The 16,746-nt window shown below is 36.7% G+C and overlaps 1 protein-coding gene across 1 annotated transcript in view; it reads right to left on the minus strand.

Annotated features, from left to right (window-relative positions):
- LOC149786021 (E3 ubiquitin-protein ligase rnf213-alpha-like) overlaps positions 1-16,746 on the minus strand; it is a 559,813-nt gene that overhangs the window by 431,121 nt on the left and 111,946 nt on the right. Inside the window, exon 10 of the mRNA XM_089978097.1 lies at positions 8,424-8,530. Within this exon, the coding sequence (XP_089834223.1) occupies positions 8,424-8,530 (107 nt within the window). The remainder of the gene's footprint in view (positions 1-8,423; positions 8,531-16,746) is intronic.

Raw genomic sequence — 16,746 nt, forward strand, 5'->3', positions numbered from 1 at the left:
CAGGAACACTCTGCTGGGGATGATAGAACCCTGCCAACAAGAAATGGAAGTCAGCTATCCCTTTGCCTCCACACCTCAAACGGGCCTGCCAACCTGATCAGTGTTTACGCTCCCACACTAAGATCCTCCACAGATACCAAGGATGAGTTTTATGACGTGTTAAACTCGCTCATCAACAAAATTCCCAAGGAGGAGAACTTGATTTTAATGGGCGACTTCAATACTAGGGTGGGTGCCGATCATGACTCTTGGCCCTCCTGTCTTGGCAAGTTTGTCGTTGGGAAGATGAATGAGAATGGGCAGCGCCTTCTGAAGATGTGCTCATACCATGAACTCAGCATCACCAATTCATTCTTTCAGACAAAGCCACAGCACAAAGTGTCTTGGAGGCATCCCCGGTCTAAACACTGGCACCAGCTGGACTTGATCATTACAAGACGGTCAGCCATGAAGGGTGTGCTTCTTACCCGTACCTTCCACATTGCTGACTGCGACACCAACCACTCACTGGTGTGCTGCAAAATGAAGCTTCAGCCAAAGACGATCCACCGCTCTAGGCAAGAGGGTCAACCATGCATTGATGTGAGCAAGACATCATATCCAGACAAGGCTGAGGAATTCACCTATGCTCTTTCCAAGACGTTTGACTCAGAACCTCCCAATGGCAGTGCCAAAGAAAGATGGGATCACATCAGAGAGATTGTATACAGCACAGCCACATGGATCTTTGGTAAGAAGCAATCAAAGAACGATGACTGGTTTGAGGCTAACTCTGCCACACTCATGCCAGCCATAGAAGAGTTTTGCAGTGCTCACCTGCAATACAAGCGATCCCCCTGTCAGAAGACACTACAGGCATACAAGTCTACCATAAGCAAAGTGCAGAGATTAGCACGGCAGTGTGCCAATAAAATACTGGCTTCAGCTCTGTCAGAGTATCCAGTCGGCAGCAGATATTGGAAACATCAGAGGCATGTACGATAGCATGAAGAAAGCAATGGGTCCCATGAAGAAACTGACAGAACCACTGAAGTCTGCCACAGGCGATATCATCCACAACAAGGGCAAGCAGATGGAGCATTGGGTGGAATACTACTCCAAACTGTACTCCAAAGAGAACCATGTGACCAATGATGCCCTCAACACCACTGAAAACCTCCCTCTCATGGCCGAACTAGATGAGAAATCTACTGCAGACGAACTAAAGAAGGCCTTAGAGAAACGGTCTCTAGGTGTGGATGTAGCATGCTGCTCACACACCTGCACGACCTCCTCTGCCAGTGCTGGGATGAGGGTGCAGTGCCTCAGGACATGAGAGATGCTAACATCATAACCCTGTACAAGAACAAGGGCGACAGAAGTGACTGCAACAGCTACAGGGGCATATCACTTCTCAGCATCATGGGTAAAGTTTTTGCACGCATCATCCTGAACAGACTGCAGATGCTTGCTGACAGAGTTTACGCAGAGTTGCAGTGTGGGTTCCGCGCAGAGAGATCCACAATCGACATGATCTTCTCTGTCAGGCAACTGCAGGAAAAATGCAGAGAACAACACAGACCTCTCTTCCTGGCCTTTATAGACCTCACAAAGGAATTGGATCTGGTCAGCAGAGACATGCTCTTCACAATCCTAGTGAAAAATGGTTACCCTCCAAAGCTGCTAAGCATGATCCAGTCCTTCCATGATGACATGAAAGGCACAGTGCAGTACGATGGCTCAACATCCGACCCCTTCGACATCCGCAGTGGAGTTAAACAGGGCTGTGTCCTTGCCCTCACACTCTTCGGCATTTTCTTCACAGTCCTGCTAAAGCATGCCTTTGGGACATCCACAGAAGGGATTTACCTGCACACACGATCGGACGGCAGACTGTTCAACCTGGCACGACTGAAGGCAAAGAGCAAAGTGCGTGAAGTAACCATCAGGGACATGCTCTTCACAGATAATGCTGCTCTACCACCCACACAGTAGCTGAGCTTCAGCACCTGATGGCCTGCTTTGCTAAAGCATGCGATGAGTTTGGGTTAACCATAAGCCTAAAGAAAATAAACATGATGGTTCAGGATGCGGACCCCCCAAGCATCATCATCAACAACTACGAACTTGAGGTGGTGAGTCAGTTCATGTACCTCAGAGCTACCATCACCAACAACCTCTCGCTCAATGCTGAGCTCAACAAGCAGATCAGAAAGGCATCAACAACTCTCTCCAGGTTGTCGCAGAGAGTGTGGAACAATAGCATGCTGACCAGGAACACTAAGATCACCGTGTACCGTGCATGCGTGCTAAGCACTCTCATGTATGCCAGTGAAACCTGGACTCTGTATGCCTCACAAGAGAAAAGACTGAGCGCCTCTCACATGCGATGCCTCCGACGCATACTCAGGATCACCTGTAGCGATTGAGTAACAAACAACGGGATGCTCGAGTGTGCCAAGATTCCCAGCATGATCACACTCCTCCGCCAACACAGCATCACATGGCTGGGCCACGTACGTCGGATGGTTGACAGACGGATCCCCAGAGACATTCTTTATTCGGAACTCGCCTCTTGCAAAAGGTCGATCGGATGGCCACATCTCTGCTTCAAGGATGTCTGTAAGCATGACATGAAAACCCCTGATATTGATGTCAACACCCGGGAAGAGCTCGCTCTAGACAGCTGGCGACATGCTCTAATCACTGGTCTGAAAGCCGAAGAGGACAAGCAATGCTTGCTAGCTGATGAAAGACGATCGCAGAGGAAGAAGAAACAGCTCCAACCAACACCTGACACAACCTTCAAGTGCAGCAAGTGCAGCAGGGACTGCCACTCCTGTATTGGCCTACTTAGTCACAGCAGATGCTGCAAAACCACCAATGGGGACATCTCTTATGGGCGCAGTTCCTTCGTCTCTTGAGACTAACAGATGCCAACAACATAAACACATCTATAAATAAATGGTAGTCCTTGTTTTATGTATATCCATTGTCAACCAACATGCATCACTAAAAAATTAACTATGACATGCATTGTTGCCAGCAGAATATAGCTCTTTAGTTACTGTTCACATGCCACAAATTCCAAATTCGCAAAAAGAGTATTGCACATAATTAAGGTTATCTATAGCATAATCAATACATCAAATTTAATTGGAATCCAATTAAAATTTGAATTAATTAAAATTTAATGCTTTTAGCAAAATGGCTGGGGATGGAAAATAATGATAGTTCTGAATTTTATGTAAGCTTCTGCTTTAGCCTTGACAGGTTCTCTCTGGATAACATGCTGCAACAATTCCAAATGACCATGATCTTCTTCTGATATTGCCAATGCAGATCACTGCCATCTCACCTCTGGGTTCGAGTCTAGGATTCGGCTAACGTGGGTATGTGAGAAAGCTCGCCAGTAGCTTCTCGTGGGTCGGTGGTTCTTCCCGGGGTTTTCCCAGGTTCTTCCTCCACCATTAATACTGGCCGCCATGCATAGCCTATCATGTGCTGAAATATGGCATTATACCACACAACAACAACAACATTGCCAATGTGCATGTGTGAAGAAAGAAAATCTGGTCAAACTAATGCACACAGAAAAAGCCTCTCTGCATGAAACATGTGGCAAAAACATTTCTTCTGATTCATCAACAGTAGTGTTATCAATAAGTTCTCTTCCCTGCCGTCCCCTGAAATGAAATTTATTTGGTCCAAAGCAACAATCTTGTTAACTTCTAGTGCGCTTGAAAGTGTTATGTGGCATCTGTTTTAACTGCCATCTGAACAAATTCATCTTTCTGAATGTCAAGCCTTCTTCATGAAGACTACAGGGAATATCTGTTGGGAAGAAACCATGAAATTCATGTTCAGGAAAGACGGCATGCATAAAGCAGTTCTGTACTGTCTCTGGTTTCACTAATCCCCATGCTTTCCTCCAGTTGTATAGAGTTCTAAGCAAATCTTCCTTAAATTCTTCTTGCTGATCAATTGTTACCAGCTTTTTGTTTGACAGTGCTGTTTTAGGTTCTGGATGATTCACTGACCCACTTATAGAATGAGTGATGTGGTATTAAGTAGGAGAAAAATTATCTGGATATGTGGAGATCATCCACATATGGGTGTGCTGAGCAACTATCCAAAAGCAAGGCAATCTGTCTTCCTCGTCATTTCATCTTTCTGTCAAGTTTCCATATCAAATTCATAAAAATGTCAGATGCTATCCAAGTTTTGTGTTTAAGTGATAATCCACAGGAAGATGGTAAACATTCTTAAAACAGCAAGGCCTCTTAGAGTTGCTAATAACAAGAAATGGTATTTTGTCATTGCCAATGATATTTGATGACACAAGAATAGAGATATAGTATTTAGACTTTTTCCCATCAGGGATGGCCTTTGATGAAGTATGACCTATTTGGAGTGTGGAGAGTAATTAAAGTGCAAAGCTGTTTCATCAGCATTGTATATATCCTCAGCTTTATAATTCTGCAAGATATCTTTAAGTTTGGCTTTCCAGCCATTAAGCTGTGATGTGTCAACTGACTTGACTTCTCCACAGATCCGTTTGTAACCAATGTTGTGATGAACTTTGAATTTACTGAACCAGCCACACCAAGTTTTGTTTTGCAAATTCTTTACTTTTTTGATGATCATATATTATTGCATGATTCACTACATTGTGTTTATAAGGGGATATTTGTTGTTAAAAGTATAAAAGTTATAAACAAATATAGGCTTTTAACTGACCCAAACTTTGTAACACCTAACTTCAGCCAACATATTAAAAGATTTTCAAGACAGCCACAATGGCAGCCATATTGAATGCAATACTGGTACCGTTTTCATTTAGGACCAACTATGAATAATAAAAACTCTACTGGGAAAACCCCATATTGAAATACCCATCCATGTGGGAGTAGATATCACAACACTTTCAGGATGGCCACCATTTTCAATTAGGGGATACCAACCAGATACCATTAAAAGTCTTGTGATGAAAACCTTGTGTCCAAAGTCACTTTCCAACCAAAAGCAGTAATAACTAGATTTTCAAGATGACCACCATAAGGGACATACTGGATCAGATCAGCACCATTTTAATGTTGGACAATAAGACATTATAGAAGTCCCCTGCTGAAATCCCGATGCTTATATGACTTTCCAATTTGGAGTAACAATAACAGGATTTTCAACGTGGCTGCCATGGGGGACATACTTGCTATCAGATTTGCATCAATTCCATTTAGGATAACCAGATATTATAAGAAGACTTTTGGTGAAAGTAAAATGTGGTGGCCATATTGGAGATCAGATCTGCACCATTTTCATTTAGAACCAACTAGATATTATAAGAAGGCTTGTTGTGGAAACCCACAATGACAGAAAGTATGTTTCCAGTTTACATCAGTGGTGATGTCACATTAATGCTACAACTGCACAATTCATGCCAATGAATGATAGCCAGTGTAATTTATATTTTCCCCCAAGAATAGCACAACATTCATGAAGAAAAATGAAATCAGAAATTGACTGAGCATGTATAAACTTTCATTCCTGATATCACTAGTATAAATGCTGAAAATCATTTGAATCTAATCACAGGTATTAAGCTGTGCAAGTGTTCCATGGAACTCGCACTATTCTTGCTCCATCTATATCGTAAAATGTCTTATAAAAATAATACAATGAAAGTGTTTGCTTCTTATTTAATAGATATCATGACTCAATTCAAGAACAAGTATGGATTTAGTAGATGATGAAATTTGCATCATATATCCCCAAGATTTGGAATTTTTTTAATTCTGTTCTAATCATCTGAATCAATACATTACTTCTTCGATAGATAAAATAAAGCTAGTCTCATCAATTTGTCACTGAAAACTGACTTTTATTAAACATTCAAAAGAGAGAGAGATTGCAAGACAAGAAGACACAGCCTGATTAAAATCAAATCTCCACAGTTCAACATGGAGATATGATGCCCATATAAGAGGTCATGTTCTGTTTACCTTGAGATCCACCAATGAAATCAAAGCTTTCAACTTCTGTAAGTAATATTAATCATTTGGAACATACTGTTCCTAACTAACTCTCCCTAACATGAAATTCAATGCTTTAACATTAACTGCTACTGGTGTATCTCAGATCTCCATTTAGGACTGTGGAGATCTGATTTGAATCAGACTGACATGACAATGTTCACCCTGCTGAACAGCAAGAAACACAGCATGAAATTTGAACTGCAGTAATAACACCTGTCATTGATCCTTGTACCATATATGACACAGCATGCCACTTTATCAATGGGCTGTTACAATCCAAACACTGGCTAGTTGTTCAGTGTGTATGGAACTAGTGGTACATATCATACTGGGCAATACTTATCACTGTAACTGAGGAAATATTAGTAACAGCATTATTTCACAGCTTTTGTGCATGAAGGCTTTGACAGTCTTTGAAAGTTCATTTTCAATCTACTGTGATGATCATATGTGGCAGTTCTGAAAAATTTCACACAGTATACTGTATATACTTGGTTGACCTTTTCTACTGAAAATTATATTCATGTGTAGTAGCTACATAAAAAAAATCAATAATCTAGGGGCAATGTTGGAAATTCTAGATGTTTGCTGTATGCAAAACTACCATGCTTCTAAGCCATTATTCACATTCAGAAATGCATATATGGTGTCCATTTCATGATGGTATTTATTAAACATTACTTGTTTCTACAAATACTTTGATTTAATAATTTTAAAATATTACGGGTAATTGAATACTACCCACCACAAAGTCTGTCAATGTTGCTTACCCTGGGTGTTTACTAGCATCTGTCTTGCTTCTATTTCTCAGCAAGTCATACCAACCTATATTTGTATTAATATTTGTGTTTTGCTGTATAAGCACTATGTTTGATTCAAAAAATGTTTTGATTTAACTTCTATTTTCCTCATACATAGGTTAGATTTTTAATTTTCAAGTGATATTTCCCAAGTTTTCTGCCAGTGTACATGACTTGATAAGCTAACTGGCTTGTAGAGGCAGCACTCACTTGTTTTCAAGTTGACAATCTTTTAATCAAGCCACAAGTTATAGTACATGTAGTCCTTTTAAGTGCCAAGTAGAGTTCTACATCTTCCAGTGAATGTTTGACTTTAATCCTTTTTTTTTAATAAAGGTGGCACCATTTTTATTTTCCCAATTTACAACCCTTCGATAGAGCCATGTGTTTGATACTTACTTAGTGCCAGATAACCAAGGGTGGTTATTTGAACTCCCTATGATCTTGCTGCACAATTGACAGGTATTCAGTTGCAACCTTTAACAGATTTCACAGACTGTATGATCCAAGTGTTACAGAGCCCAATTTCAGTCTACATAAATTGTTACAGTCACAAGACAAGGAAATTGATTTAGACCATATTTATGAGGACTAAACCACAACAACTTACTAGACAACAATGGAGGATTTAAGAACTTTATCAGACAATGAGGATGAATTCTTGGATTTTGTACTGGATCACATTAGACATTTAAAGAATACCCTGAATATAAAAAAATGAGAACCTTCATTGTTTATTTGTCAGAAGAGTGGAATTAACATATTCTGGAATATTGTGAAATGGATCATTTTGAATAAAAAATTTTATACCAGTATGTGACCTATAACTTAATGGATTCAATTAGGACAAATAGTAAGTTATTAATTTATTTGCAACATGTCTGTCTGTCTGTCTATCTATCTATTTATCCAGTTGGGTTTGTTTACTTTTCCAAAGTGCCACTCTGACTCACTGATGACAAGTCACCCCTTCAAATGGATCTGACTTGCCAAATACACTATGATTTATAGGAGGGTCAAAGAGAAATTGGTTTCTTGTAACAGCTAAAAAGGGGTGGTAGGGTGGTTGATTTATAGTTGAATCAACTTCTAAGTGAGTATACATGGTACTGACCAAAAAAAACTGCCTTTTCAACATATGAATTTTCTTGTTTGAAAAGATTTGGATTTTGTTGTATCTGCATTGCAACAAAACTGTTAACTAGCTGACTCCATCAAATCTACCTATAAAAAAAGACAAAAAAAAAATGAAAAGCTTTTATCCATATTGGTGCAAATGTTTATTCTAGTCCCCATCATTGTAGGCATTAAAAAATATAAATATTTGTTGGCATCTAAAAAACCAGGAAATAGACTATAGTTATTTTTAAGTTATTTCTATATCTACCGGTAATAAGGGTAGTGGAACTTAATGACAACTGACATCATTGTTCTGCTTAAACAACCTTTGCTTGGTTGTTCTATGCTAAATTTGGATGGAATTAATTTGTGGAGATGAAAATAGCAAAATTTGTTGAGGAATGATACATGAGGCATAATAACTTCACTTGATTTAATCACCAACAAAACGCAAATTTGCAAAATAAAATCCATTTCTTATGCAACTCACCTGATCAAGCGTTGTCTGAAGTGTGCACATCAAGACTTCATCTGCCTGTGGTAGAGGTTGGCTGGAATTCATCATGTAAACTGACAGGACAGTGGACAAGACATCAGCTATAAAAAAAAATTACTATTGGTATAAATTTATAAAGTAAAACAAAGGGTTTATTTATTAGCCCCATACCAATGATCCTATTTTACTAAGTTCTTTAACAAGCCTCCTTTCTGTCCCAATATTTAAACTACAAGGGATTGCTTTTGAAGGCAACCCCCTAACAATAACATCAATTAATCTCATTATGCAACACTGGTACAAAAAATACATTTTCATGGACACTTTCATTTGTATCATAAATGTTACAATACTAATGGGAGTTCAAATGGGTACTCCTAATAAGTGTGTGTGTGTGTGATTAGGATTTTAATGTAGCTTTAACAATTTTTCAGTCATATCGCTAAGATGTCTGCAGTGTGACAGTTTATGGTGATGTCTTAGCACTGGGGCATCATACTGCAGACACATAGCATGATGTCCCACCCAGTCACATTATTCTGATACCAGACCAACCAGTCCTAACGCTAATCTCTTAATGCTGAGCGCCATGCAAGGCACCTGTTAGTACCATTTTTGTAAGTCTTCGGTATGGCTCGGCCAGGGTTCGAACCCATGACCTCCCACTTCCAAGATGGGCACTCTAACCACTAGGCCACTGGAGCAGTCTCCTAATAAGTACTATGTACATGCCAATGTCATGTCACCACTTGACAAATTGATGGTGGAATGCTGATAAACGTCATTTAATGAGAAATAAATCTGCATCTATGGAGCTACTTTGAATTATATTTGCATTATGTCTGTTTTTAACTGATACATGAAGTTAAACTGTGTGCTAGATTTTGCTGTCATTTTACTTGGGCATAAAAAAATGTCCAGTATTTCTGCAAATGGCCTGCCATCATAATCTAATTAAAATCAAGCTATCTACATATTTATACAAATAAGCAAACCAAATTGTATCTGTCAATCTCCAGTTATTTCAGCTTAATCATGTTTATGAGGTTATGTAAAAATAAAATATCACAGTCAAAAAGAAAATATTTCTATTTAAAAAAAATAATTGGCAATTGTAATTCTCACAGCAAAATGCAATGACTTAACAAAGTTGCATTATTCTAGCTAAAAAAGTATGCATACAGTGTGCAAAACCTGAGCTTAAATGTAACAAATTAACCAAGAATGTACAACTAAGAAGAATGGTTGTGATGCAAAGGGTTAAAATACACTTTTGGAACATACATTTTCAGGTCTATTCCAGGTTTTTTGCCTGAAGTGCACCAGATATGTGAAGTACTGTGGGTTAAGTTCAGTTTGGTGATACAAGCATGAAATCTCGCAAACAGCTAAGGCATGTCTCAGTGAATATTTTTAGCTATAAGGCCATCAAAGACTTTTCCTGGAATGGAAAATTAGGCAAAGCAGCAATTTTCCAAAATGGCTATCATTCCAATAAAATGTCGCTCTAAAGTTGCAAACTTAATTAGACTGTACTATTTCTAATTTATCTGTATTTATAATAACTATACCAGGATCATGTATAATTATATAATTTCCAAACAGACTAAAACTAGCAAAAGTGACTCCAATACAGGGAGATCTTTCTGATATGAATAACTATTGACCTATATCAGTTTTATCATCACTTTCAAAGATATTAGAAAGACCTTCTGTTTGTAATGAATTTAGAAACTACCTGGAATCAATTAATTTGCTACATTCATAAAATCAGGCTTCCATGAAGGGCATTCATGCCAGACTACACTAACTAGAATGGTAGATGATTGGTTAACAGCAATAGATCAAGGCAACCTTGCAGGCACAGTGTTTCTTTACCATACAAGGGCTTTTTGACCTTGTAAATCACAAAATCCTGCTGGAAAAGCTCAGCATATATCAAGTTAACCATGAAAGCTTAACTTGGTTTCAATCCTATCTTGAAGGCAGACAACAACTTTCTATTTTAGATAACTTAGATAACCTTTCAGATAAAACACTGATAAAGTCAGGTGTTCCACAAGGATCAGTTGTTGGACCATTACTTTTTCTGCTGTACATCAACGACTTACCATATCACATTGAGCTATCCACCACTAACATGTTTGCAGATGATATGATATTATATAACACTGGATCAATATGCCATGAAATTAGCACTAAATTACATAAAGATTTGGTAAAAATAAATAACTGGTGTGAACACAATGGTATGAAGATAAATGCAGCCAAATCAAAAGCCATTTTCATAGGTAGTTGAGCAAAAGTAAAAGCTGAGAACAACTATTTTAAAGTGATGATAAAAGGAATGGATATACAAGTCTGAAACTGAAAAACTACTTGGCTTTATGATAGACCAGATCTTGTGCTGGAAAATACAAGGTGATGAAGTCATCAAAAAAGTTAATTCACTGTTTTATCTCTTGAACAGAATAAAATCTTATTTCCCTCAAGAACAGAGAAAGATATTCTACAATGCATATATCATGTCACATCTAGAATACTGTCGCTCTATCTGTGGTAAGAGTGGAACAGAAAATCAAGAAAGATTACTGAAGTTTCAAAAAAGAGCAGCTAGAGTTATTCTTGATGCTGAGTTAGATACACCAGCAACAAATCCTTTTAAAACACTAAAGCAGCTTCCATTTTAACATAGAACTCAGTTTCAGAAGAATTTACTTGTCTCTAAATCCTTACATGGATTGGCCCTGATTATCTTAAATGTAATTTTAAATTTGTTAAAAATGGACAAGGTATGAACTAAGATCCATCTCAAACAAGTTATATTTACCCAAACCATATTCAGAGTTTTTTAATAAGACTTTTTGCTTTTTCTGGAGCCAAACTATGGAATTCCACACCACCTTATATAAAGTCTGCTGACACATGCCAAGCTTTTAAAAAGCTTCTTAGTCAACATCTACAGAAACAATCATTTATATGATTTTGTTTAATCCTACTACTTTCTACAACATTGTTATCATGTATTGACATATATTGTTTTACACATGTTCATCACTACTATTTGTATGAATCCTGTAAGCACTCATCCTTGAAGCCTTGTACATATTTTATAGCAGTAGTAGATCAATTGTCTAGTTTTAACAGCATTTGTTATCGAAGGACACCTTATCTTGTATTCATCATACATTATATATATATTTATTTATTTATTTGTACAAATGTCATTGTAGAAGGCCTCATGGAAGATTAGTCAGATGATCAAATGAGCTTCTTCTCTCAATAAAGTCATTATTATTATTGCTATTTTTATTAGTAGTTGTAGTAGTAGTATATTTTGTGTTATAATATATTTAAAGATATTATTAGATGTTGTCTTTTTCTATTAGATGATATCCCAATACCGGTTGTGGATCCTCAGCAACCTGGGCTGTCAAGTACAATATTGTACAGACTGGGAGTTGTGTGTTCTAGGTCAGGAGGACACAACTAAGTAATCAACTATCCAGCTGATTCAAGACATTGTACATTTGGAACAGGTTACAAGATTCAGGCCATTTCATTGGTTTCAATATACTGGTTTCTTGGGAAGAACAATAAAATTATTATATTACAGGATGATACTGAAACAATATTCCAGTGTCACCATAGCCAAATTTCATGACTCATGCAGATTACATTTTAACAAAACCAAACTCTGTTAACTGGACTGGTATCCTACAATGAGGAAATGAACATACAGAACAGTGTGTTACCTATGTTCAAACTGACAGACCTTTCAAATTTATACATCACCTGAAATAACTTGGGACCAATGTAACTGTATAACTGGACATGTTAACTCAACTGACCTAAAAAAAATCACATTCTGGTTTACCAGCCAAACAAAAAAGCAAGTAGTACTAATAGCAAATAGGACAGTGACTCCGTCCTATAAAAAGAATGTCAGTATGATGCTGACAATATATATGTTCTTCTTGCCAGGACTACACAGTCCAATGAGACATATTATGAAAACAAATCAAGATTCAATAGTGCATACATCCCACCTGGCACTTTGAACTTTCAGCACTGGTGGGTATGGTCCTGAATCCCACAAATCAAAACACATACTATATGTCAGTGCCTCAGTCACTCCCACATTCATTCAAGCTGTTGATGTTCAACAGTTTCTATACATCATCAGGACAGCCACTGTCATAAGTGCTAGAAGGCACTGCAAAAATGAGAAACCTGCTTGCCTGTGTATCTAGGTTTGATACTTTACATGAAGACATGCAAGTGTGAGCTAGTGGACACTGTTCTGTCTTGCAGTGTCCATCTCATATGACTGGGTGCTGAACACTTCTACTGACCTTAAAAACAATACCTGTCAACTCTATGAGATGGAGAAAGCTGTCCTCCAAAACTCAGAGAAGGCCTCTTCACCATTTGTGTAGCAATTTCAAACGTAATCCTTGATCAACAAGTGCACGATTCCTTCCTAAGAAGTGGATATGTAGAATCTATGTTGAGTTTTGGACAGAGACAACGAAATCCCAGTCAAAGGTTTATATTATTTGTACCACCACAAAGCCTGCTCGAGTGGGGAAACATATAATATAAACCTGCAACTGGGATTTCCTTGTCTCGGTCCAAACCCCAACATAGATTATTTTTCTCACCCAATATTTTCCTTTAAAGTAAAAAGAATTCTTCACTAGCGTTCATGTCCAATGTTTACATGCAGCGCAATATGTTAATGAGGGCTGTGGTGTGACCGTTGCGTCCGAAGTACACAGTATATACATGTGAGCAAAAAAAATAACAACATAAAATGTCGCATAATAATGAGGTATTATCACATTTAATATATGGATGTTATATGAAATTGACAATAAATAATTAATATTTATTACAAGAAACTTTTATTTTCATCAGTTCCAATTTTGAAAAGTTATATTGTAAATAATAAAATGATACTGGCTACTCATCTCTACTGTAGTTATACTTAGTACAAGCTGTAATGAAGAATAACATCTTTCTTTAGATTATTCATGGGTAATTAGAGATCTGTGTCATTATCGTATATAACTATTCTTTTCTTTGGAAGAGGTGAAACTGTGTGTGACATACTTGTGTTGTCCTTAATACTGATTGTAAAATTACCCCCGTCTATAATAGACCCTCCAATAATGGACTCTAGTGGATAACTATGTGCTAAACTTTCAAGTTCATGAATTCTTTGAACATTTATTTTTCTGTCCTGGAAATATGGCAAGTGCTACAGTGAAATTTGCTTATTGACTAATGTGTTGATGGATAAATGATTCCTTCTGTCATTAAACAGTGTAGGTATATTTTTGATTTCAACCAGGGCACAATGGTGATGCTTAACAACATTAGAATAAAGCATGTTTTATATAACACTTTTATGGCTGTTACTAGTTTTCCATAGTTGTTAAGACAGTTGGGAGTCTATGAAGTGTATAGGTCTATAGTCTATGTGCATGGATCAGTTTACAGTTCATTTCAAACAGCATTGAGAATTTTATCCTATCTGTAGCACAGTCATTTTTCAGGTCAGCGTCATTAAATGTAGCTAACAGTATATAATTTGTTTCACACAAAGTATTTAAAACTTATCAGATAGCTTTTGCTACATTTAATGATGCTGACCTGAAAAATGTACTGAGCTAGGCCTGCATATAGATAAAATTGACCATGCTGTGTGGAACGAAATAGCATAATAACAAAAAGTTTGACATCATATGCATTTGTGTCTTTGTCTCTCTCGAAAAATTTTTTTATGGTGTGTTCTCAAAGATGGATTTACCTTAAGTTACTATGTTTTTGCTATAGATTTCTTGCTGTTGTTCTTGTTGTTGTTTGATTTTAGTACAACTACATCAGGCAGAGCAGAAGACAAGGGTTTCTTTTTTTAAAAGTAGTTCTGAGTGCGTGGACACCTTGACAGAGACGACTGCTCTGAGATAACTAGACTGAGATGAGAAAAGTACGGTTAGCAAAACACCTAGATTTTTCTGTCACATGGGTGAGAAATGCCTGTTCCAGCATCCAAGTGAAGTGTGATGAGCTGTTTCATACCACTTGCAATCACACCAAAGTTGCTGCCAAGAAGACTGGCTCACATAACAGACATACACCAATGTGCCACCTGTAACGAAGTCTATAAAAGATCCATCTATGCTAAAGCTAGAAGGTAAAAATATGTGGAGTGTCCAAAAATTATCACATTTAATATGTTTAAACTCCATACATGTGATTCCAATGGTGGTAGGGCAAAAACATTTTAAAGACCATCTATCACACATGCAGTTTTGTAGTTTATATCAACCAATTTTGATTTATTTTTTTTGTAAATTTAATTAAGAGTCCAAACCCTGTATTTGTACATGTTCTATCAAAACCAGAACCAGTCTACTGGGAAAAAGAAATGTTCTGCCATTACAATGACTAGTGCAGAACAACTGATGTGTACACAACAAGCAGTTAATTGATTACCTTACTGCTGGAATATGGTTAGCTTGAAGCCAAACATGTGATGTCTTTTGAGGTGTTCTAAGTAATAATGGAATTAATGGAATTATATATATATATATATATATATATATATATATATATATATATATATATATATATATATATATATATATATATATTAATGCTTGACCAAAAATACTGTTTTAAAGGCCATCAACCATCTAATACACATACTGTTTAATATTCGAAATCTGCCATGTTTGAAAATTACAGTATATGTAATTTAAAAAATTTAACTAAAAATAACCAAACAGGGTACTAGTATGTGCTCTACCAACACACTAGAGAAACCAGTCTAAACCAGTCAACAGGGAACCGGAAAATTTTCCACTACTATAATGATCAGTTCAATGATGCTTCACAGATAAACTGTTCAAGAACATCCGACATATGTACACAAAAAACTGTTAACTGATCACCATACTGACGGAATATAACGAGATTAAAGTCAAATGCAGAATGCCTTTGGAGGTGTTATGAATAATTAAAGAAGAAAAGGTGATCATGGCATCTTCCAGGCCTTTGATGAAAATCAAAAGACTATTGCCAGAAGGGAAATAAGATGGAGAGACAGACCATAATAATTTTTTTTGTAAACAAACTCGAGTAAGTATTTCGAGTTTTTGTCATGTTTAGTTGTTATGGTAATGTTCAAAATGGTTTCAGAGGAATATGTAACGGCAGCACTTGCGTTTTTGTTCAATTCAGGGCAAAAGGAAAAAACATGCACTTCTCCTAATGCAAAGAAACCACCAGCTAAGAAATATTACAAATTCAACAGTGCATGGGTATCAAGTTTTAAACATGTACAGGTGAGTAGAAAAGGTCCTGAATTTGCATTATGTGTTTCAAAGGTATGCATATTTTGTACTTTATGTACATAAATTCAATTCACTCCCAAGATACAATGTCATTTAACAGTATATTACAAGATAATTAATTTACAAGTTGGGGTAAATTATTCATAAAACTATAAATACATAATGCATTTTTCATTGTTTATTTAAAGTGTACAGTAAATCAATCTTTATTTTTATGGGTTTTTTAAAATTTACAGTGGTGTAACCTGCCAAAAGACTTCTTCAGCTGAGCCATGAAGAGAAAGAAGTATTTGAGAATGGGACTCAGGAAAACATCTCAAGGACAAGTCAGTAACTTCCTTCATGGACTGAACATCACTTGGAGGACTATTAGAAAGTAGTCAGCAATCTTACAAACCCAGCAACAGGAAATGAAAATTAGAAGTTCATTACAGGCTGAGCATTGTTGTCATTACAACATTCTAATGCAGATACTGAGAGCACATTATCCATTCTTCGCAAAATACAAAATGATTCAGAGGGAAATCTCAACCAGAGAACTACTGAGAGTCTGTTAAGTGTGAAGCTAACAAAAGATGCTGAATTGGATGCTATTAAAAAGTCTTTGTACTGAAATAAAACATAAACAACTCTTCCTTTTCTATTAACCGACAATATACTGATTCATATTAATTATTTTAACATCAGAATTTAAATCCAGTTTATGTTCAAAATTTGCTGATCTATTATACTATGAAGAGAATACAAATTATGGCAAAAATATCCACTTATTCTGTTTTCAAAACGCATGAAGAACATAAAACTTACGCTGATAAAAAAAATATGTTAAGATGCTATTGTACTGATCAAATTTCTTTTAAATCTACTGGTCTGAGATCCTGGTTCTACCCCACATGTATGAAACACTACTTTATGAAATATATCAATTACATTATTATCTTATGATTATTGCA

This window comes from Sinohyriopsis cumingii, chromosome 12 (assembly GCF_028554795.1).
Source record: "Sinohyriopsis cumingii isolate HCF-2022 chromosome 12, ASM2855479v2, whole genome shotgun sequence".
Classification (NCBI taxonomy): Eukaryota; Metazoa; Mollusca; class Bivalvia; order Unionida; family Unionidae; genus Sinohyriopsis; species Sinohyriopsis cumingii.